Source organism: Eulemur rufifrons, chromosome 27, assembly GCF_041146395.1.
Source record: "Eulemur rufifrons isolate Redbay chromosome 27, OSU_ERuf_1, whole genome shotgun sequence".
In the NCBI taxonomy this organism is placed as follows: Eukaryota; Metazoa; Chordata; class Mammalia; order Primates; family Lemuridae; genus Eulemur; species Eulemur rufifrons.
In genome coordinates this window covers 15637691-15659816 of record NC_091009.1, presented here as the reverse complement: position 1 = coordinate 15659816, position 22126 = coordinate 15637691, and the positions used below count along the sequence as shown (strand labels likewise).

General features: G+C 46.3%; 1 protein-coding gene across 1 annotated transcript; it reads right to left on the bottom strand.

Annotated features, from left to right (window-relative positions):
* Nucleotides 1-536: 536 nt before the first annotated feature.
* RGS8 (regulator of G protein signaling 8) lies at nucleotides 537-21491 on the bottom strand. The gene is made up of 5 exons (XM_069459567.1): nucleotides 21466-21491; nucleotides 18818-18919; nucleotides 17925-17989; nucleotides 1926-2092; nucleotides 537-719 (listed from the first exon to the last, which is right to left on the bottom strand). The coding sequence occupies exons 1-5, from the start codon at nucleotides 21489-21491 to the stop codon at nucleotides 537-539; spliced, it is 543 nt and encodes a 180-aa protein (XP_069315668.1).
* Between the last annotated feature and the right edge of the window lie 635 nt (nucleotides 21492-22126).

The following is a 22126-nucleotide window of genomic DNA, read 5'->3' as shown; positions in this document are numbered from 1 at the left end:
GTCAATGACAGTGCTAGAAACCTGGAATTCTACAGAGAGCTCTGTGCTAAGCTGTGAGGTCCCGGCACGTGTGAATGGCCATTAGATTGTGACAGTAAATCACAAAGGTGAGCCAGTCTTCCAGCTGTTCCTTCCAGGCATATAAAACAAGTGGAGAGTTAGGAACCCTAACTGAGGAGGGTGTGGAGGGTGTGCAAATGGCATTTGCATTATTTACAGGTGAGCCTAGCACAGCGGATCTGCCTTCTCAGTGGAGATGACCCAAGGCATTATGAAGGGCAAGTTGCTGACCCAGGGAAGGGTAACAGCAGCAAGGTGCTACCACTAACCAACACACAGACATGGGTACATGGAATAGAGTCCGAGCTCCAGCAGCTGGGTCATACTTTGGCATGGCCCTTCCTTTTCTCCTCACCCCCAGCCTCCTGCCCCAAACGCCACCGCTTTTGAACACCTATGACATTTCACATTAGAGTATGGTCTTGGCAGCAAGGGGAGGGGAAAGCCAGTGATTTCCAAGAGTCCCCATCTGAGGTCTAACTGAGCCTCCTCTGGCTTTGGGACAGCAAATCTAAGTACATTTTGGACCTCAGGAACCTGGGGTAAGAGTCTTTCTCCATGAGGCTGTGTACTTTCCCCTGGGCTTGGTCAAAGCAAGTCAGGGATGGCTCCTGCATGTTCTTCCTTGTGGCTTCTCGGGTCTGAAAGTCGATGTTTACCTGGAGACACAAACAGAGAGCAAGGTCACAGGCCCTCAAGGGCCAAGGCACCTGGCAGCAGACCCTAGCTATGTAATAAATAATAACGACAGCATCTTGTATCTTTAAGATGATTTATGTTTTTCAAACAGCTTTCACGGAGGTCATCTCTTTTCATCACAGCAAGAACCCTGTTGGATCTGAAGACCAGATATTCTCAGTCTCAATTTATAGATAAGAACACTGGAAAAAAGAGAGACTAAGAAGCTCATCTAAGGTGTATGGGACGTTAGTAAGAGAGCCAAGGCAAAATCCCAAATTACTTGAATCCTAATCCAGGGATCTTCACAATGTCAGGCAAAGGGTTAGGCTCAAGCCAAGTGCTACTGCTACAGTAAGCTTTCCCCCTTTGTTCTTTCTTAACTGCCTAGGAAACAAATACCCTGTGGAGAGAGACCCTGGTTAGAATGTATATCTCTGTTCCAACCAGCATTATAAGGGGTCTATAGCATTCTAGCCAACTGGTAAATACCTCATGCATCCAAGTCAAAGCATAATTGAAGAGCTCTAGGAATGCAATGCACCTAAACCTGTAGACAGCTGATATTTTTCTTCAGTCAAAGCCTCCCAAGTAAAATTCTGTATTATAACTCAGAAGAGCAATACAATACAAATTCATCCTATTATAAACAATTATAATAAAATAATACCAATAACTGTAATTACTCATTAATGAGCAGTGGCATTTATTGAATGGGTGCTTTATCCCTAATACTCTGAAAGGCAAGTGATAGTATACCGTTTTACACTGAGGAAAATGAGACTCAGAGAGGTTAAGTTACTTGACCAAGATCACATAGCTAGTAAGTGGTACTGCTGAAATGGGAAGAAGATTCCAAAGCAGATCTGTATTCCATTAAGCTATGTTGTCTTGTACTAGAAAAATGTACATGGACTCAGTGGCATTTATTCTTGCAAAACCCCTGTAGCAACCTAGTTCCTCCTAGCACATGTTCAACTGATAGCTAAAACACTCCTCATAGAGGATAGAAGCTTTGGGTTTCTTGTCCTTAAAAATGATCCTTTTCATCAGAAGCCACTGGAGTCGTGAGGCTCAGTTCAGTGTAAGAAGGTCTCAAGCCTGTCTCAAACCCCCTTTGAGGAGAGAAATGTGAGCCCGGAGCCACGGACAGCAGTCTGACAGGGTGGTCGCCACTGCAAACGTACCTCCCGCGGAGCCTGCACGTCCACAAACTCCTCAAAGATCCTATGGGCCTTGGAGACCAGTTTTGCAGTTGACCTGGTCTTCTTGAACTCCTCACAGGCCAACCAGAACTCCAGGTTCTCCTCACTGAACTCCGTCTTCAGGAAGGCGCGGAATGCAGCCACCCCATCTGTGCACGTGGAAGGAGGTGGAAGGAAGAGAGACAGGAAGTAGCTTAAGTTCAAGAACAGTAGGAGAAAGAAAGAGATGTCGTAACAATATGAGGGCGCCCTAACTGTCCGAGCCCACCGTTCCTCCTCACCCTTTTGAAGGCTCTATTCTCTTAGACACACAGGTACCCTCAGAGGAAACCATGTTTCTTGTTCAAGGATTATAGTGATATTAGAAAGCAATGTTTAAGAAGCCATAGTATTGTTTAGGGCAGAGTTGGCTGTCCCCTGGGTCTACTGGTGAGTCTGTGTTGCTAATTAGGCCAAGATAATGCAAGCAATTTATTCCCTACCCTAATCCAAGTCACCCACCTTGAGAAAACACACAATCTGTTACAAGATGAACTACAAAGGGGTGTGAATGTCTCAGGGCAAATCCTCTACTCCCTGAAAGTAAACACCGTACCAAAATTCAGTCAGTACAGTCATTTTATTATACGAATAGGGTTCCCAGTCTCTCAAAAACCTTCAAGGTACTGTATTTTAATGTTTTATTCCATACATTCTTTATTTTACAAGATCTTGCCTATCAAGTTATATGTTTTAATTAAGATGGATTATAGTTTTTCTACCAAGTGATTTAACAAATTAATACACCCTTTCACTTTTATTAATCAATGTCACACATATTGCCAAGCAAAGCTTCCAATCAGTACAAGACAAGCAGGGTTACCACACCGAGTTGGAAAAGGAAATCACATTTATTGTTAGCGTGTGCATCCAGTTAATGTTTTTATTTTAAAATATTTTTAATAAATTATTTTAACTTTAAAATACTCTCCTCTGATTGAATAACAGTTATAGCTTTCTATAAACTCTCAGGACACGTACAAGCTAGCATAAAGAAGTGCTCCACTGGTTATAAAGGACGCTGGCAATAATGCTTTATTTCTTTTCTAAAATTTACTAGAAAGACAAATTGTTAACAACGCTTAATCCCAGATGAGGAGATGACCTGGGCGTTTGATGTCCACCAATACACAGAACAGTCCACTGCCCAGTCCTTCCCCGGATTGCTGCTGCCCTGCCGTTGATGTATTTAAATGCTTATTTTTACTTTTCTGAAATGTTTTTATTTCTCCAAGTAAAAAACTCATTGTGTATCTTTGTCTTTCAAAACAGACATTTTAATGTCTACACCAGTACAATAGTCATAAAAGCCAAGACTTTTAATTGTAAGAGCCAGAAACTTGAGAGAGAGAAAAGTTTTCATTGGACTCCCAAAACTAAGCTTTACATCACAAAGACATTTACTTTTGGAAGCCTGGGCTTGAAATGTTTTTAAAGAGGAGGATGGCCATGGAATTTACCATCCAAACCAGGACATTTTTGAGCGGGAAGAGGGCACTACTGTTCATTATGCAGGGACAACAAGCATGAACCAGGACCACCACAGTCAAAACCCAGGACACATGGTCACCTTGATTCTAAGCCATGGAGTAGGGAGAAAGCAGAACGTAATACGAGGTTACTTCCCACCAGGCAAGATGGAAATAAAATCATTCCTGTGCTAGGGGTTGGGGAAGAGGAGAGTATCATAGTTTAGCCTCAAATGAGAGGTCTTCTCGGGGTACCGCTCACCCCCATTCCTATATTGGATTCAAAACTCTGGGAGAAGGGAGCAGAAACCTGAAATAAATTGAGAATCAAAATGAGCATAAAACTATGACATGGCAATGTTTGGGCAGAAATGGCCTGAGAATTGTTCATTCAATTCAATGATGTTTTTTAAACAACTACTGATATAAAAAGTACAGATGCTCCTCAACTTACAATGGAGTTACGTCCTAATAAACTCATCCTAAGTTGAAAATATCATTAAGTCGAAAATGCATTTAATACACCTAACCTACTGAACATCATGGGTCAGCCTAGCCTACCTTAGACATCCTCAGAATACTGTTGGTACAACATTCAGTAAATTACATAAGATATGCAACACTTTGCTATAAAATAGGCTTTATGTTAGATTATGCGGCCTGGCATCATAAAAGAGTATCATACCACATGTTGCTAGCCTGGGAAAAGATCCAAATTCAAAATTCGAAGTGCAGTTTCTACTGAATGCGTATGACATTCGGATCATCATAAAGTCGAAAAATCATGAGTCGAACCATAGTAAGTCAGGGACTGTCTGTCCTGTTCAAGGTTTTGGGCTACATCAGAGAATAAATCATAAAATCCTTGCCCATTAAATCTCGCGTGGATATTCTCTTTGCCACCCACCCCCGCCCCCATACTATCCCCTCGAAGTTCTCCAGGGAGGAAATCCAGAAGTCTTCAGAGGCTCCAGCGGGAACTTGGATTAAAAAGCTGGCATGTCTGCTCGCAGAAGGGGCCCAGGGGCAAGGGCCACAGGCAGGGGGTGGATGGAAAAACAGCTGAACCTGTGGAAGCCTCCATGCCCTTGTAGCAGACCCAGTGCCCTTGAGAACCAAGGAGGGGCTGGTTCGGCAGGAGGAACTCTGAGCAGTGATCACTCCACAAGTTGCAGCACACAGAGAGAACCTAAGGACTCAGCCCAGAGGTTCTTTCTCGCTGCCTCCATCTTAACAGACTTTCCACCGTAGTCGGGGGGTGGGAAGGAAAGTGGAGCAAGGAGGCCCCTCAAAGACTGTGCATTGATCGAAAAGATTAACTAGGAGGGGACTTAGAAGAGTAACTCAGAAAAGCCTGTTGTTGTTTTTCAACCAGGAAAGACTAAATTCCTTGAATGGGAAAGTTTAAGTTTGTTGTTTGTGTTGAATTTTGTTTAGCTTTTAACCAAACAAAAACAGGTGTTTGTGAACAAGTTCAGTGTGGTTATAGGTATGAAAAGAAAATTACCTTTCTGCCTTCCCTGATGGTATTGGTAAAGATAACCTTGCTAAGAGGTTATGTCTTATCTCTGTGTCTCTTGGTAGGCAAGGTACAGACATTATCTCTTTTAGTCCAGGTCTCAGCTTTGTTGGGTCTTTGTGTGGATTCAAAGAGATCACACCTGCAGAGTGTTCTCAGGAGTGTGGCTTTACTTAATCCCATTTTATAGATGAGAAAACCGATGCTAAGAAAAGTGACTTGCCTGATCTCACCCACCTAATAACGCGTAGCATTAAAAACTTAGTATAAAGTGTACTAACTCCCAATCCAACATAGCAATAATGCCATCTTCATGCATTCATTCACCCATTATGTGACCCAGGCTTTGCTAGGTGCTAAAGGCAGGCATGATTGTGGTCTATAAAACTTGCTGTCGGCCGGGCGCGGTGGCTCACGCCTGTAATCCTAGCACTCTGGGAGGCCGAGGCGGGTGGATCGCTCAAGGTCAGGAGTTCGAGACCAGCCTGAGCAAGAGCGAGACCCCGTCTCTACTAAAAATAGAAAAAAATTATATGGACAACTAAAAATATATATATAGAAAAATTAGCCGGGCATGGTGGCGCATGCCTGTAGTCCCAGCTACTCGGGAGGCTGAGGCAGGAGGATCGCTTGAGCCCAGGAGTTTGAGGTTGCTGTGAGCTAGGCTGACGCCACGGCACTCACTCTAGCCTGGGCAACAAAGTGAGACTCTGTCTCAAAAAACAAAACAAAACAAAACAAAAAAAAAAAAAAAAAACTTGCTGTCAAAGGGCAGTTTGAGCCAAGAAAACATGCTGGTGATCGTGGTGTAGTGTGAGAAATTATTCTGTAGGGAAAATATAGGGTGTAACAGAAGGACCCAGAGGGGCACCCAAGCCAACCCTGAAGAGGGAAGGGAAGACCTCCCGGAGGAAGAGGCTTTTTAAGCTGAGATGGGAAGTTGAGGCGGAGGAAGCTAAGCGAAACAAGGAAGGGGAAATGGAGAAGAGAATTTCAGGAAGAGGGAACCGTACGTGGGAATCGGAAAAGTTTACTTGAGTAATTAAAAATAGTTTAGTGAGACTAGGGTTTAATAATAACACAGCTAATAATTAGTAGGCCATTAGGCATACAGTGGGAGGCCTGCGAAAAGACCAGAGAGACAGCATTGCACGGCACTACCTAAGGCCTGAAAGAGGACACTTCAAGAAGGAAGAAGTGGCCACTGAGTCTGGTGATGCCCAGAGGTGAAGCCAGGTGCAGTCTGAGAAGGGCGCTAGACTCAGCAATCATGGGCAGGAATGGTCTTGGTGGCATGATGGGGCCCTCGTCACACTGTGGTAGATACGGTGGCAGGCGAGAGGGGAGGAAGTGCAAATGATTCATTCAGAGGGCTCTTGTGGGAAATTTGGTAGAGAAGGAAGGAAAGAGATCAGACAGTGGAGCTAGAAGGAAACATGAGGTCAAGAAAGAGATCTTTTTTTTTATTTTAAGACAGCCTTGGGTATGTTTAAATGTTAATCTGATCAGAAAAGACTTGTTGAGCAGCAGGACTTGAACTTAAAGGAAAGAAAGAATCTAATTAACAAAACGTTGCCCCCAGGAAGGCAGAAGAAATAGGCCTGGGAACTGAATTACGATGCGGAACAAGAAGAAAAGCAGGGAGGTTTCTAGTTTTAGGCAAGAAACGGAAGGAGTTCCTGTCTGATACTAGCTGGAGAAGGTGGCAGGACCTAGGGAAGGTAGAGTTTTATTTTTACTTATTTATTTAGGATTTGGGGCAGGGAATTTTACTTACTTACTATATGCCATGCTTTTTGCTCAGGATTTTACAAAACACCAGCTCAATTTATTTTCACAACAATGCTGATCCGCAGACAGTATCATTCCCATTTTCCACGGGAAGAAAATAAAGCTTAGAGAAGCTGAATAAATTGCCCAATTACACAGCTGGCAAATTTTAGAGAACGAGAAGGACCAAGACAAAGTGCAAGACTTTGTCTTCCTTAAAAGACAAAAGTAAGAATAAAAGAGAGCAGTAGATGATGATAGAAATGGCCAGGAAAGGGACGTCTCTGAGATGCCTCTAGTTGGGCTGCCTTGATCTTTAGTCATCTGGGGTGAGGTCACTGTGAACGTGGCTGTACCCATGCGCTAGGTTTTGGGGCCAGGGCACCTTACAAATCAGATCAAGTCACCACCTCACAGAACTTACAGGCTAGTCTAGTGTAGCAGACACTGGCGATAATTTAAAATAATTGCGTCATTACAAGTGCAGAGTGCGCTACAGTGGGGGTGCGGGATGGGGGGGTGAGGGTTTGGACCAGCTATCTTGGAAAAATGAACATGAACATGATGGGGAACAGGCAAACAATAGACTTTGGTTCCTGGAGAGGGTTACGACGCACCAAGGAGGGAGCAAGAACTTGTCATTTGGGGGTGCGGCCAGCAGCAGAGAGAGGACACCATCGGTTCCAGGCTGGCAACTGAACCTTGCACTTGGAGAACAGCAAGGACTTAGGAACCAGCAGGTGACACATAAAGGAAGGGGAAAAGGATGAGCAGGAGATTAAAAAAAAAAAAAAAAAGTTGAAGCCAGAGAAGGAATTTTAAAAATGACCACAGCAAGCATTTACAGAGCGCTTACTTGGGGCCAGGCACCACACGGAGGCTTTATGAACCTTTTGGCACTTTCTCCTCACGGCAAGTCTATAGCGTATGTCCTGATGTGTTCACTGTCTTGTAGGAGAGAACAATAAAGCTTAGAGATGTTAAATAACCTGCCTGGTCACACAGTTAGCAGGTGGCAAGGACGCCAAACTACCAGGCCAGCACTGCCATGTGTCGGTGATCCAGTCTCCAGCTCAGCCGGACGGTGGCCCACGGGAAGCCTGTGCCAGTGACCACTAGAGTGGAGGGAGAGGACCCCCATTTTAGAACAAGGGGGCCACAAGGGACACCATGGATGGTGACATTTCCAGGAATGATAGCCATAGGCGGAGTGGAGAGAAAATGGGGTAAGTGACCCAGGAAGGCGGAGGGGTATCTGAGCATAGAACAATGACAGGAACAAGGGTGGCCATGGGCAGGACAGTTCAACTGAGTTGCACTGCACACAGCTGAGGCTGACTCAGTGGGGACCAGGATTTGGAGTAAGACGTGTGCTGAACCCGTAGCCAGCTCGACTGGCCGGGCTGCCCGCTGAGGAGGAAGTGCCACAGGTCCCAGCTGGGAGCACCGATTCTGATCCGAGTCAGGCCCATAACTAACCGTGTAACCTCGGACAACACACTCAACTCCACTGGGTCCCAGCGTCTGTAAGGAGAGGGGCTGCCTCTGATGCACTTCCCGGGTGGCCCTAGTGCTGTGCTCTGTGCCCCGTGGCAGCTTAGACCGGCCCCCATCAGACACGGCCCTCAGCCCATCTTCCTCCTCCTCACCGACCTCATCACTGTCACGCAGGGAGGACTCACTCCAGGCCGAGTGCTGTGCTGTCCAGTTTACATACATTCACTCATTTAATCTTTGCATCAACTCTGAGGCCAGACAGCCTGGGTTTGCATCCTGTGTGACCTCGGAAAAGCCTTAACATCTCGAAGCCCAAGTCTTATCTGTAAGGTGGGAAAAATGAAGAAGCCCAGGACTTGCTGCAGTGGCCTGTCATGAGGATTGAATGAGGCAAGCCACATGTAAGTGCCCAGTAGCTCATAATAAGCAGGCGATACGTGTTAGCTTGCAGAGAGGAGTGTTTTTGCAGACAGGGAGAGAGAGGTGTGGAGAGTTCAGTTGTCTGTGGTCACCTGCCCGGGGAAAAGGTGGGAAGAGGATTTGCACACTCATCTGCATGACTTCAGAGCCCACTGTGTCTGTCTCTCCTCTGGTGACAGTTGCCTCGCCTCCCAGATTGTCACTTCCTCCAGAGGAGGGACAGACAGTCACCCCAAGTCAGCCACACACCCTGTGAGGATGCCACAGTGCAGGAAACGCTCCATTTAGCTCACAGACCTGGAGCTTCTCCGGCAGGAGAATACCGGCCATCATCGCCTTCTCTGTGGTGAGAATTAAAGCCATTAGGTGCCACCAATAATCAGGAATCTGCCTAAACTCTCGCCTCCCACAGCGCTGGCAGCCCACTCTACCTCCGATCTCTCATTTGGAAAGAGCTGCAGCACTCTCCCCAAGGTGCCGCGGTGCCGCACAGAACAGAAAGGCAGCTTTCCGGACCGTGGCCCAGGGCCACTGTAACAAAGCATGGCAGAGTGACCGCATAAAGACGCCGTGTTCTTGCAGACAGCCTCAGCCCAAAATGTGGTGCCTGTCTTTCCAGGGCGGGCTCAGAGGCAGTGGGAGGGGAACCAAAACAAAACATGGCACTTGGAAGTTGCCAGGGCTTTCAAGGGAACAGCTTGAGAGATGGGGAAGGAGGAGAGCATGGCCTTACTCTCACGGGCCCTTTCTGGGAGGGTCTGGACCTGAGACGCAGCGGAGAACAGACTGCAGCAAAGACACCCCAGTAGACAAAGATCACAAAGGCCTGCACAGACTGCACCTGCCAGAAGCCCTCCTCCTCTGCTCACCCACTTTCTACGCCCACCTCTCCCAGCCCCCCTGTCTCCCCAACCCTTTTCATATTCCCAGGGCCAGCGCTGAGCAAGGCAGGCCACAGAGGGGTCACTGTGCAAAGAGAACCCTCCCCCTGCACAATAGAAGTGAGAACTGGGTGGAGGGTGGGATGGCGGCGGAGCCCCTCCCCTTGCCCGGAGCAGATGGCAGCAGCCGGCTTCTGTGGATGGACCACCTGCCCCTCCCAAACTGGCCCACCTTTCCCGCTCATGTGACCCAGCAAACAAACTGCATGGGACTAGAGCCAGCTCCACGTTGTTTCTCCCCTTCCCTCCACCTCCCACCTCCTCCCTGCAAACTATTCCTCTGCACCTCGCCCTGACCCCTCAGCATCTTTCCCTGCCCCTCTCCCTCTTCTTCTGTTCTGTCCTTTTTTCTCTCCCTCCTTCCATCTTTTTCCCTTTCCCCTCCATCAGTCCCCTCTCCTTCCCCTCTGCTTGTCTATGAACAGCAGTTGGTTCAAAATGCAGGATGCTGGTTGATCTCTGAAAGGGTCATCAGCATCTACTGGCATCTCTCAGGGCGACGTGCTTGGCATTGGCTGTGCTTCCTCTGCCAGGGCCCCGTGCGCCCCACACCCTGCTCCCTCCCCTAGACCCAGGGAGCTGGAGTGCCCCCTCCACCTCCCCGACAGATTTCAGGCTGCTGGAAACTGTGACTGCACTCTGACCCCAAAGCTCTTCTGCCTGGGATTGTGTCCTGGCTCTGCTGCACACTAGTGAAGTGTGACCTTGGGCAAAAGGCTTAACCTCTTTGTGCCTCAGTTCTCTTATCTGTACAATGCAGATCCTGACAGCACCTGCTCCATGGGGATGTGGTTTGTGCATGTAAACAACATGCAGAAGCTGACACGTAGACAGTGAGTGTTCAAACTGTGTTAGTGACTATTTATTATTCTTGTACTCCAGTGGCTTAAGGAGCCATCATACAGAACACGACATACCTAATGCTAAAAACAATCCTGGTGACTTAAAGGCAGTGGGGTGGTGACTAGTTCAGGACAATGGGAGGGAAACAGAGGGATTTGCCTTTTTGTCATTTCATTTTGGTTTTCTTTGGTTTGTATGACCCTTATGGAGTCAAAGTGCCAAGAACATTACAAATGTTTTGAGATCGGTGCCCACCTAGTAGCAGGAAGGATAAGGCTTGTGTCCAGAATTCCTGGAACGGTAAGCAGAATTTTGGCATCGTCCTGAGCATCCACAGAATCTCCAAGAACACACCGGCAGGCCACACGTGCTGCCGGAGGCTGGCTTTCTCCCCCTAGTTCTTTGATGCAGGGTGCTTACATAAGGAAAGAAACTGGGTCACTACGAATGAACAGTGCAGCTAGTACAGCAGGGAGTGGGGCTTAGGTAACAGTTCAAGGGCTGGGAGCCCTGATTTAGCTGGCATCCGGGGTGGGCTTGTGCCCAGCTCAGTTCTCAGGCTTGGAAAAATATAAGATTACAAGAGAAAAAAAAAAATGTTAAGCTGTTTACCAAAGTGTTGTTCCAAAGACCAGAGTCCTCTTTTGTCCCTGATCAATTGGCGAAAATAAACTGATGAATGAGTTCCAAGGCCAGATAAAGGATAGGAAAATATATTTATAAAATCCAGGGTACAAATACTAACGGTGAAGTCGAAACCTCTTTGATTCAGAACCAAGCCACTGCTTTGAAATTTGTGATGAGAATAGCATCAGGATCAGAGCCTTTCTTTTGTGTTGTCTACAAAGTAAATGTATTTAAACAAATCACTGGGGCCAAACAAGATTTAGGCAGGGAGATTACTCAGAGGACACGTTATTTCCAGTTATGACATTTTATTGGCAAGCAATTGGTTTGCTAATTATACTTCAGTCTGGTGATGAACGTAATTTTCTTCAATGATCTCTACTTTGTTAGTGTATATATATAGCCAGATAATATGTTGTAATTGTAGTAGGACTTGAAGGTTGTTAGAGTCTTTGAGCTAGAAAGGACCTGAGAGATCCTAAGATCAAACCCTGCATTGGACACAAAGCAATGGTGAGGCTCTGAGGTCACGTGGTTTCTTATTCCCAGGACGCGGAAGAGGAAGAGTAAGAAGAGCCTGGGTTTTACAACTCCTATTTCAATGTTCTTTCCTATTGTATCAAGCAGAAGCTGAGCCTAGTAATTAGGAAAAAAAAAAAAGGAAGAGCCTATATCTGCAACTATGATTAGAAATTGGCAAGTACTTCTCTATTAAGGGGGAGACAAATGCAGTTTGCCCCTAATAGGGCAAAAGTTCAGCATTTGCAAATGACCCCTATAGTACAGGAGAAGTGATGTAGAACCTCATGTACACCTGCCTAAAGGATTACAAAAATTCAGTATCCAGGAATATTGGTCTGGTCAGTTTGATACAGGAACGCTGCAGGGACTCACAAAGAAAGAATATATCAAATTCACCTACTGGGATTTTTAGAAACTACATCCCCAGCAGGATCCCCTCCATACATCAAGGGAAAGTAGGAGGCATGAGAAAGGGATGCCAAAAGCCCATGAGGCAAAGGGGGTGAGGTGTTAAGGAATGTGAATAAGCCCCACTGGTGATTCTCACACTGCCCCCAATCCACAAACTCAAGCTGTCTGTGGGATCGAGGTGCTGATACTATCTCTGGAATATAAGAGGCACAAAATGCATGTTTTCTTAATGAATTTAATGTTGTATTATAACAAGAATTTTTTTTTTTTTTTTTTTTTTTTTGGAGACAGAGTCTTATTCTGTCACCCCGGGTAGAGTGCAGCGGCCCAATTATAGCTCACTGTAACCTCAAACTCCTGGGCTCAAGTGACCCTCCTGCCTCAGCCTCCCAAGTAGCTGGGACTGAAGGCATGCACCACCATACCTGGCTAATTTTTTCTATTTTTGGTAGAGATGGGGTCTCACTTTTGTTCAGGCTGATCTCGAACTCCTGACCTCAAGCAATCCTCCCACCTCGGCCTCCCAGAGTTCCAGGATTACAGGCATGAGCCACTGTACCCGGCCTATATAGCAAGAATAACTAAAAACAGCTATCCTTTATCGTGGCCCTGTATGTACAAGTTGTCATGTTTAGGATTTCAGAACCATAACCACATTGAATTCTCACAACTATATAAGGTAAGTCATATCAGCCACCTTTTACAGATGAGGAAAGTGCGGTTTATAGAGGTTAAGTAATCTGCCTAAGGTCACGTACCTGGTAAGTGAAAGAATGGATTGGAAGCTTGTCCAATTGCTTTCATTTAGACCTTTTTCAACAAGCTTTTAGCAGTGGACTAAGATATTCCAGGCATTCCTTCTAGAAAGGCCAAATGCACCCACATTCCTGGGTCCAGATAAAAATTACAACAATGTGGAAATGATGGCAAAGAAGCAACGAGGTTTCTTTTTCACCCATCTCTACCTCACATAACTGTTCCTAACTCTTATCCTCAGTTTAACCAGAAAGCACACCGGCCATACTTGTTTATTTACCGTGGAACCCTCCACCCTCCATATGTGGACTCTGTGATCCCCGATGAACCGTTCAAGGAACGCACTGCCTGAGAACTTTGGAAAGTGCAATCCAAGAGACAGTCTTTAGTGGTTTCTTGGAAAGCGCGGGCCACCTGCCCCACCAAGATGCTACAGCGTCATGGTTTTACTTACTTATGTCTGACAACAGTGCTTCTCAAGCTTCCCTGCGCATAAACATTCCTGGAAGGCTGGTGGAAAACAGATTCCTTGTCCCCACCCCGGCCCCCCTCACCCCCTGGCCCCAGGGATTCTGATTCAATAGGTCTGAGACAAGACTCCCAAGTTTTCATTTCTCAGGAGCTCCCAGCAGAAGCCGGTTCCACCTTCCTTGGGTCGCACTTTGGGCAACACTGTTCTAGAACCTTTTGGCTTGAAGAGGGATGCAGGGAGGGCTGTGCAGTAAGTGGAAGCCTGACTGTTAAACTGCTCTAGAGCCACAGGCCATTTAGATGAATGATCTAAGAAATTCCATAAGGTGATAATTTTAATGTTTGTTTATCCATTGTTTGTTTTGGGTTTTCTGCTGGGTTGCTGTGTAGCCAGCTCAAGTCATTATATTTCTGTATATCTCAACCGTTATCTCAGAGGGGCTAATTTTTAAAAACTAAAAGATTCTTTACTGGTCTCCTTTTCTCGGAGATAGATAAATAACTCTGCAAATGCAAAAGAGTTTTCAGTTGTACTATTCCACCAACCTAGAATTCCCCGGGTCTGGCGGGGACAGGTTGGCACAGACCCTCCATGCTCTGTGCAAACAATGAAACAAGGCCAAGTTCCAAACAGATGCCCAGAGTCAAGCGCTCGGTCATCCAGGTGTGGGGTCCGGTTTGTAAAAGTGAGAGGAGAGGGGGAGGAACCCTGCCTTCATTTTTGCCTTAAAACTGAAATGAATCTAACTTTTATGTCCTAAAAAAAAAAGGAAGACAGGCCAGACAGATGTAGGGAGGAAGGAAGGGAGGAAAAAGAGAGAGAGAAAGGGAGGAAGAGAGAATTGACTCAGAGTTTAGGACTCAACGTCCCACTAAAACCTGGACAGGTAACAAGCACATGCCTGAACCTCACGAGGAATAAAGAAGACGACACACAGTTTTGTGCCTGCTCTCCAGAGACCTGTCAGAAAAGATTTCCACACACTAGGAGCCTTTGCTACACACACACACACACACACACACACCCTTGGGGGCAGACCACATGTACAAATCACAGACACCAGCTCTAATTGTTACTGGATGAACAGGAAGGAAAAACGTGCCAAATTAACACACATTAGGAATCCTTCCCTATTTAATGAAGCTGTCAGCAATTTCAATTTCATTGTTCATTTGTTTTTTAAAAAAAAAAAAGAACACTTAGCAAGTGATTACTGCCCATACCTCAGTGGGTACTCAATTCGCTTTGTACTGAGATTGTGAACAAATGCGATTAGAAATAAAACTGCTCCAAATATTTGCTTTCCAGATTTTTTTTAAAAAAATAGCAAAGTTACTTTCTTTTTGCCTGAGATTTGAGCCCGTGAGGTGGTCTGCTGAGAAGGGGCCCTGCCAAGGAGGGGAGAGGCCTTATCTATCACATAGGTACCTTAGCCTCTCTTCTGGCTGCTGGAGCCATTTCAGCTTGGGAGCAGTTTTACATAACCCTGCAGGCAGTGCTGAGTCAAAGCACCTGCCATAGGTGATTGGTTACTGCCCAGCCTCGGCGTTTGCTACAGACACCATCCTAGAACAAGGGAGTAGAACTGGATCCAGCCTCCCATACATTCTACTCTAGATCTTTCTTTGTATAGACGAGGAAACAGATTTTCCAAGAGCCTGAGGAATCCCATGCAGGCTACCCACCTATCCCATAGCAGAGCTGAGTCAAAATCGAGAACACAGATTGGACTACCAGCCAATGCTCTTCACTTAATTGTCCAAAAGCATGTTCCCTGATTAAGTGGAAACCATGCTCTAAACCAAAAGCAGCTCTTCTGCTCCCAGATCAGTTGGGTCTTCTAATATTGACAAGATGCAATGGAAGAAGAGCACTGAACATCAGAATTCTATTTGAAATGTTAAGACCACCTAGTGTGTAGTCAGCGCATTGTATTGCTTCTTGTGTTGTTTGTATTCATGCCTGTCCTCTCAGAAGGCTGCAGTCTCCACCAGGGATGGACTATGCCTGGCTCATCTTTGTGCACACCCTCCACAGCTTTCGTACCATAGATTTCGTACACAATAAACTCTCAGTACATCTTTTTTAAAATAAACGAGTGTCCAAAACACCCAACAGAACAGAGACAGTAAAGATGCTCTATAGATTGAGAATGAGGGACAAAATAATTACCTGGATTTCCTGAAATAGAAAACTTAGGAAGGACAGCTGCCTAGGTGTGAAGCATCACCAGGGAGTGGGTTCTAGACTAATGCACGTTTTTCTGGAGCCTAGGTATTCAGGGATTCTCCACTCTTTCCTTCTTAGGACATTTTACTGTCTTAAGCGAAAGCTCTATACACCTCTGATAAGAGCTGTCCTTCCTAAGGGACCAGTGCAATCCCTTGGAAAAGCTTAATCAGCCCTAATTGAGCCATCATACCAACCCAAATTAATTAGACTTTTAGAAAGTTGTCAACACCATTCAGAGTAACCTGGCTCTGACTACTCTGTAGCCGTCGCAGGGGAGTAAATGTTCAAGTTCTAAAAGCCTGAAATTCTACCAGTGACCCCTGAATAAAGACCCCTTTCTTCTCAAAGATATTCACTCCACTGACTTTTTATTTCCGTGCTAAATGGAAATAAAAACAGAACATCAGACTCCAAGAAGGATCATCGAACTTCAACATTCAAAAGGACTATTTCTGCAGTGGTTTTACAAAGATGCAATCTGGTGTCAGCTTGTGACCCCTTATCAGAATCCTTATCCAAAAAGTGTCATTGCAGGCCTGGAAACCAAAAGCATCCCTGACAGAAGCAGAACCAAGTGTCTTCAGAACTGCAAGTCATCAAATCAGACAAATAAAATTCAACATTTTAACTCTCAGGTCTTGCCATTGCAGCAATCCAAATATACCCTAAGCTTCCAACCACTAATTTCACCACCATAAACTCTGTCCACAATGGCTTACTATCAATAATTGGCAGCAAAATTCACAACCTTATTCCCCAGGCACATTTATTTTGCATTTGATAAGTAAAAGTGTCATTTTTTTTTTTTAAACCTACCCTATTCTTGCAAAACACCTTTGAGTAGAAAACTCAAAATCCTCTAGAGGTGTCCTTTTATTAAGTGGCTCGTATGCAGGTGACAGGTCGCAAGCCGGTATTTCCATCCCCATTTCGGAATGAGGAAGCAGCCTCAGGGACTTGAACTAAGTGAGTCAGTTGTGAGGCCGAAATAGCAACCAAACTTCAAGATGACCTTGAATCAAATCCAGCCAGAAAAGAATAAATTGGCAATGACACTTGTTTAGCCTAATATGACTCCAGAAAAAAAGTCAGAATAGCCTCATAAGGAAAAAAAAAAAAAAACCATTACTGTGGAATCCTAAATATTGTCATACATATGCCATTACCTTGGCAACTTCACCACATAAGCTTGCTGTTTGGGGTATGGCCATATGTTACATAGGCTGCATCTGTGCTGCTTTATTTTCCTTCTAAGTGCAATCCATATAATGCTAAAACGACTGTTTGTCTCACAAAATTACTTGCTACAATATGTGCTTATTTTTAAATTTTGCATTACATTTTAAAATCTATTCAAATGCATTTGTTTTTAAAATGAGGGGCATCGTGGGAGAGAACCGCTCAAGTTGAAAGCAAAATCATATCTAACAACACCTCCTGAAGACCGAGAGTGTCCATCAAGGCCACCCAAATACCCAGTAACAAAGCTGGGTCAAAACTGAGAACACAAACTTGACTCCCGCCCGATGCCTTTAACTCTATTGTACCAAACCGTGTTCCCCAGTGAAGTGGAAACAATACTTCAAACTCAAAGCAGCCCTTCTGCTCCAGATCAATCAGGGCTTCTAAAATTGACATGGTATATTTAAGAGGCACACCAAATGTCTGTCTGAAACCTTCCTGCCTCTTCAGAACATCCCTCTCCCTCGCCCCTGCTCTGCCACGCGCATGCACTTAATGCTTCTGAGATCTCAAAGCCCAAAGAATTTGGACTTGCTCATGAGGAGGAAAAAACAAGAGCTGAAAATTTGGCTGACATCAGATTGCCCTCCTCACGCCATCATCCACCATGCGCAACTATTTCCGCCCTTGTGGGAAACAAAAGGCATCACAGAGGAGGGAAAAATGGAAGACAAGAGACCGCAGGGCTGTGTTCTAGTAAAATTCACACCCAGGAAGAAGGTGAAGGGTACAAAGCAGCTAGGGCAGTAAACCCTCAAAATAAAAAGCAACAAGAAAACTCAAAACTCTGTCGACTCAAGTGAAGAATAAAATGCAGAAATAGTCATTGGACCGATGCATAGCCCAAGACTCTCCAGTGACTTGGGGGAGGTCATTCAAGTTCATAAACAAGCTCTCGGCTGGAGCCTACATCTCATTCCCAATTAAGCCCATCATTCCAAGCCCCTAAGCTAAACTCTCTCTTGCTAAAATTGCTGAGAACATGAAGCCTGCTTGGGATCACAATTGGAACCCGGAAAAGAAGGCCCCCATGCCACTGCACGGAAATTATCCCTTTTCTTACCTATGTGCTCCTCTAAGCAGGAGGCTGTGTGAGGGCAGGACGCACAGAGGTCCGGGACTCCTAGCTCAGTACCTGAATCACGGTAGGCATTTAGTACATCTTTTATTATACTAAATGGGTGATTTCCCACGACATGATGTGACCTGAATTCGACTTACACTTGTGGGAGAGAAGCACATCAAAGGAATCTGCCCACCTCGTAGCTTCTTCTGTGGATAGTCTCCTAGAAAAGAAGAAAACATCTCTCTTCAATATTTCTGAAATGACCTCCTTGCCCTCAACGCCCATCGAGATCTGCTTGGGAGAACACACTAGAAGGGTAGGGGGCAAATGAAGACCACACCTGGATTCCTGCAACGCTGCCGCCTACATTTGTACATTCTTGAGTAACTGATGAAAGCACCTGCGATTGGAATTCCGTGAGTTTAGGATATTGGCTTTCAGTCTAAAGAACAAAGCTAAGTAAGTGCATGATTTAATAATGTCACGGTAACAAAGGAAAGAAACTGGTCTTGGAGTCAGGAAGGACTCTGGCCCTCACCGTCACCTTGATTTCTGCACCTCTGAATTGGGGACAGTGGGGACAGTGATACCGACTCCAGAGCCGTGTGGGGGTTGAATGAGGTAACGTCTGGGACATTTAATACAGCGCCAGCACAGAGTAGGTGCCGAATCCAGAGTATCTGAATCTAAGCATAATTTTGGAGTAAGTTTGAGTGTTTATTTCCAAATTGGGAGCTCAGATTGACAACTAAGTAGAACCAAGAAGTATCCTTCACCACCCACAGCTCTAGGAGTGATGGGTGATATGGCTTTCTCGGGAGGAAAGGGAGGGTTCCCGTTCTGAGATCACTAAGCTATACACTTTGAAAAGGAAAATGAACATTCCTTTCACTCACATCCAGGGATACAAAAGGAGTTGCCAGGAGGCACGAATTTTTTGTCCGGTGGCTCATGTGGTCAGCAGCTCACTAGAGCAGGATGGGTTAGACAGCCAGGTGGGCACCCCGCTGTGGGCACCCCGGCAGTGCCACGTGGCCGGACTACTCACTTGAGGGCGCGGTTAGGTTTGTCGGGAAGAATAGCTGTGAAATCACTGCACGAATCTGACTTGTGCGACAGGCAGCCCAGTCGAGTCCTCATCCCTTTGTTCCTGCAACAAGCACAGGGGCAGAAGGACGGGGACACTGTCATGATCGGAGCTGTTGGCTCCACACGGAGCCCCCGGAGCTGCTGCTGCAAGAGCCAGCTCGGCCCCCGCCCCATCCCAGGTGGGCCCTGAAGCCTTCATGAATGCGAAGAGAACACCTGGAGAATCACGGCTCCCGGAACAGTCCTGGGTACCCTCCCCGACCCCTAGAGGCTTAACGCTTTTTAAAGCTGACACAGCAAGTCGGTGGTAAGTCAATGAAGGTCGTTAGCTAGGAAAAATTTCTAAATTAGGATTCTCTGTAGGGAAAGGAAATACAATGATGATAAAATAACAATCTGCGTTGTGCTTTCCCACAAGGAGGGCAAAGTAACAGCAGCAGCGGCTCCTGACTGCAAAGCCGCAGAAGTAGCACCGCACGGAGAGCAGAGGGACCCCTGCACAGGGCAGGGTGCGTGTCAGGGAGCCCCAGAGCACAGACAAAGTGTGGGGCCTCCAGGCAGGTCCGCTCGGACTCCGGTTCTCCCCCTCATCCCGCGGATCTGGTCATATACGTGAATGGGCACCGACCTGCAGGGATTGATGCCTACAGGTGAGGAGAAGAGCAGGTGGTCCAATCTCAATGGCTTTAAGAACCAGCGTCCCCTTTGTCACTTCTTATACTTGCTTAACTAAGCTTTTGTATTCCTATTTACATTTTGGCTTATCTCAGTAAACATAATTAAATATTTTGCGCATATATTTAAATTTCTCACTTTTTTTTTTTTTATTTTCCAAAGGACCCATCTAATGACATCAGGCACTTATATAGTTATTAATACCTGTTTGGGAGGAACCAATGAGAAATTACACTAATGTCTCTTCCTGCCTCCCAACATTCGCCTCTGTTTGTCTTTAACCAGGGGCTGACAAACCGTGGATCCACAAGGGTGGCTGTTTGTGTACATACAATTTCACTGGAACACAACGCTATTTGTTTACATATTGTCTGAAGCTGCTTTCAGCGGCAAGGGCAAAGTTGGGTAGTTGCAACACAGACCATATGGCCCACAAAGGTGAAAATATTTACTCTCTGGCCCTTGACAGAACAAGTTTGCTGACCCCTGACCTTTAACCATGGCCGCTCCTCCATGTTGAGGAAGGGCAAAGGTAAGTGGGAAGGGTTTAGTGTGAATATAATCAGATCAGGCCCTACGAGTGACTTATCAAAGGGAAATGCCTCACACACATTTTGGCACAAAATTTGCACAATTTTCCAAAGAAATAGCCCTGGAAGATACCATTCTCCATATGGAAACGCAGTCCTTCCAGCCTGGCTCTTTTTTACAAATCCTAGGGCTGGGCGTAGACCTTACAGGTCATCCAATTCAATCGCTTCCTTTCACTTCGAATGCATTTTCATCCCTGGTAATTGTCTTTGTTCGTAGGAATCTCATCCAGCAAATCTCTACTGGGATGGTATTATATCTGGCAGGGATGGACAGCATTTATATTCCAAAGCACATCTCTGAAGAGCCTCTCAGGGCTGGAACATCCAAGTTTCCAGAAATATCCTTTCTCCTGCAAAAAAATTGGCCCTGTGCATCCCCTGCCCCCACGCCAAATCTCAGGCAGGCCACACTGTGAAACCAGCTATCTCATGGCATTTCCAAACATTGGCTCCAGCCATTCCCTCTCCCGAGACAGCGAGCATCTTATGCGTCCACTCACTCCCACAGATCACAGGGTGCCTGCACCAGGCTATGCGAGCAACTGATGAAGGGCCCTTGAGTCATCACAATCTGTGAATTCAAGGAAAGGTCCTGCTCAGGCCACAGCACAGGCCAGAACCCAACTTTCAGCAAGTCGGTTCATTCCTTGGGGCCTCAGGATCCTTAGTCCTAAAACAGTCAAGTCACTGCCCCCAACGACAATTACGAGGACTTCCAAAAACACAAGCCATTTAACAAGGTTTAGCAGGGGACACTGCAAAGGGTGCTATCTGTTACCAAGACAACTGTGATTCTCCCGAATAGTTTGCAAAAATCCTCAACAAAATATTCTTTGGAACAAAATGGGTTTTATTTTTCATCTTTCTGGCTGAGACCTGAGTTATAAACTTTTTAGTTAGGTCTGAAATGACGACAGCAGAGGCAAGAGTCAAAGGGTGAGGTTACTTAAAACAGCAACAGCAGCAGCAAAACAAACTAGGCTCTCTCTCGTCTGTCTTTTCTCCACAACCGTTATCCCAGTAACGCACAGAGGTTCCTCAATGGTTCCATACAAGCTCATGCACGTCCCTCATCCCACCCCATACGTCACCGCCAAGATGTCCCACCATTCAATGCAAGGGCTCAGAGCTAAGGCAGGTCCTGCTTGCAAGGCCACAATTTTGCAAGAAGCACACAGGCAGGAACAGCGCAATCCACGCAGGAGGCCTGGGGGACAGACGCAGGTGGACCACCCCTGGGCTTAGAAGGCTTGGGCCAGGCTCAAACAGCAGGAAAGGCAGGAAGGTGGAGAAAGGAGGGAAAGGGCAGGGACAAGGAAACAGGTCATCAATCCGTTACCTGCGTGGCATCAGTAAGGCAGCCATACAGGCATCCGCTTACGGTTAACCCTTGGGCTGGTTTGCAGGGACGTCAGGGCAGGAAATAAGACTGCGGGGCTCAGGGATTTACCCTTTCACGTCCTCTCACCTAAAATCAGAGAATCTGCGGTAAGAGGGGCCACCCTGTTATCTGACTGCACTGCACATCCTCTCAGATGGCTCTCTGCCGGTGCAACACCTCCCCACACGCACCCCAGTCCCCACGAATGTCCGCTTGTCCTCAGCAAGGGCGATGGACCGAGGATAGACAAGGGCAAATTGTTGGGTGGCTTTACGTTGCTGACTGCTGGTCAGGAGTTTGTACTTCCCCAACCGCTGGCCACCAACAACAAAGTGGGACGTGTGCCCCAGGGGAGGCATGGGCCTGGCAAACCCAAAACGACTGTTCTCTTTCTCTTAGTAGAGTGGGGCCCAAGTGACCAACAAGCAAGGGGTGGTGGCGGGGCGCTCAGCACCGGCTCCAGAATGATTTGATCGGATGCTGCTCCGAGTCTCACCTCCCTCCCAGTGCCTGTCCTGGTGGGAGTGCGTGGAGGCTCGGGAAGGTGGGAGTGGGAGGGAGGTGGGAGGAACTCCAAGGGAGGCTTGTCAGGCACCGTCACCACGGCTTGCTCCTGTGC

Bases quoted from the DNA above. Each gene is read 5' to 3' on its own strand.
- RGS8 (XM_069459567.1), bottom strand. From the start codon at position 21,491: ATGGCTGCCTTACTGATGCCACGCAG. The intron at 17,990-18,817 runs GTGAGTAGTCCG...CTTCTTTTCTAG, and splicing joins AAACCTAACCGCGCCCTCAA to GAGACTATCCACAGAAGAAG. The intron at 2,093-17,924 runs GTAAGTCGAATT...CCACGTGCACAG, and splicing joins TGTGCTTCTCTCCCACAAGT to ATGGGGTGGCTGCATTCCGC.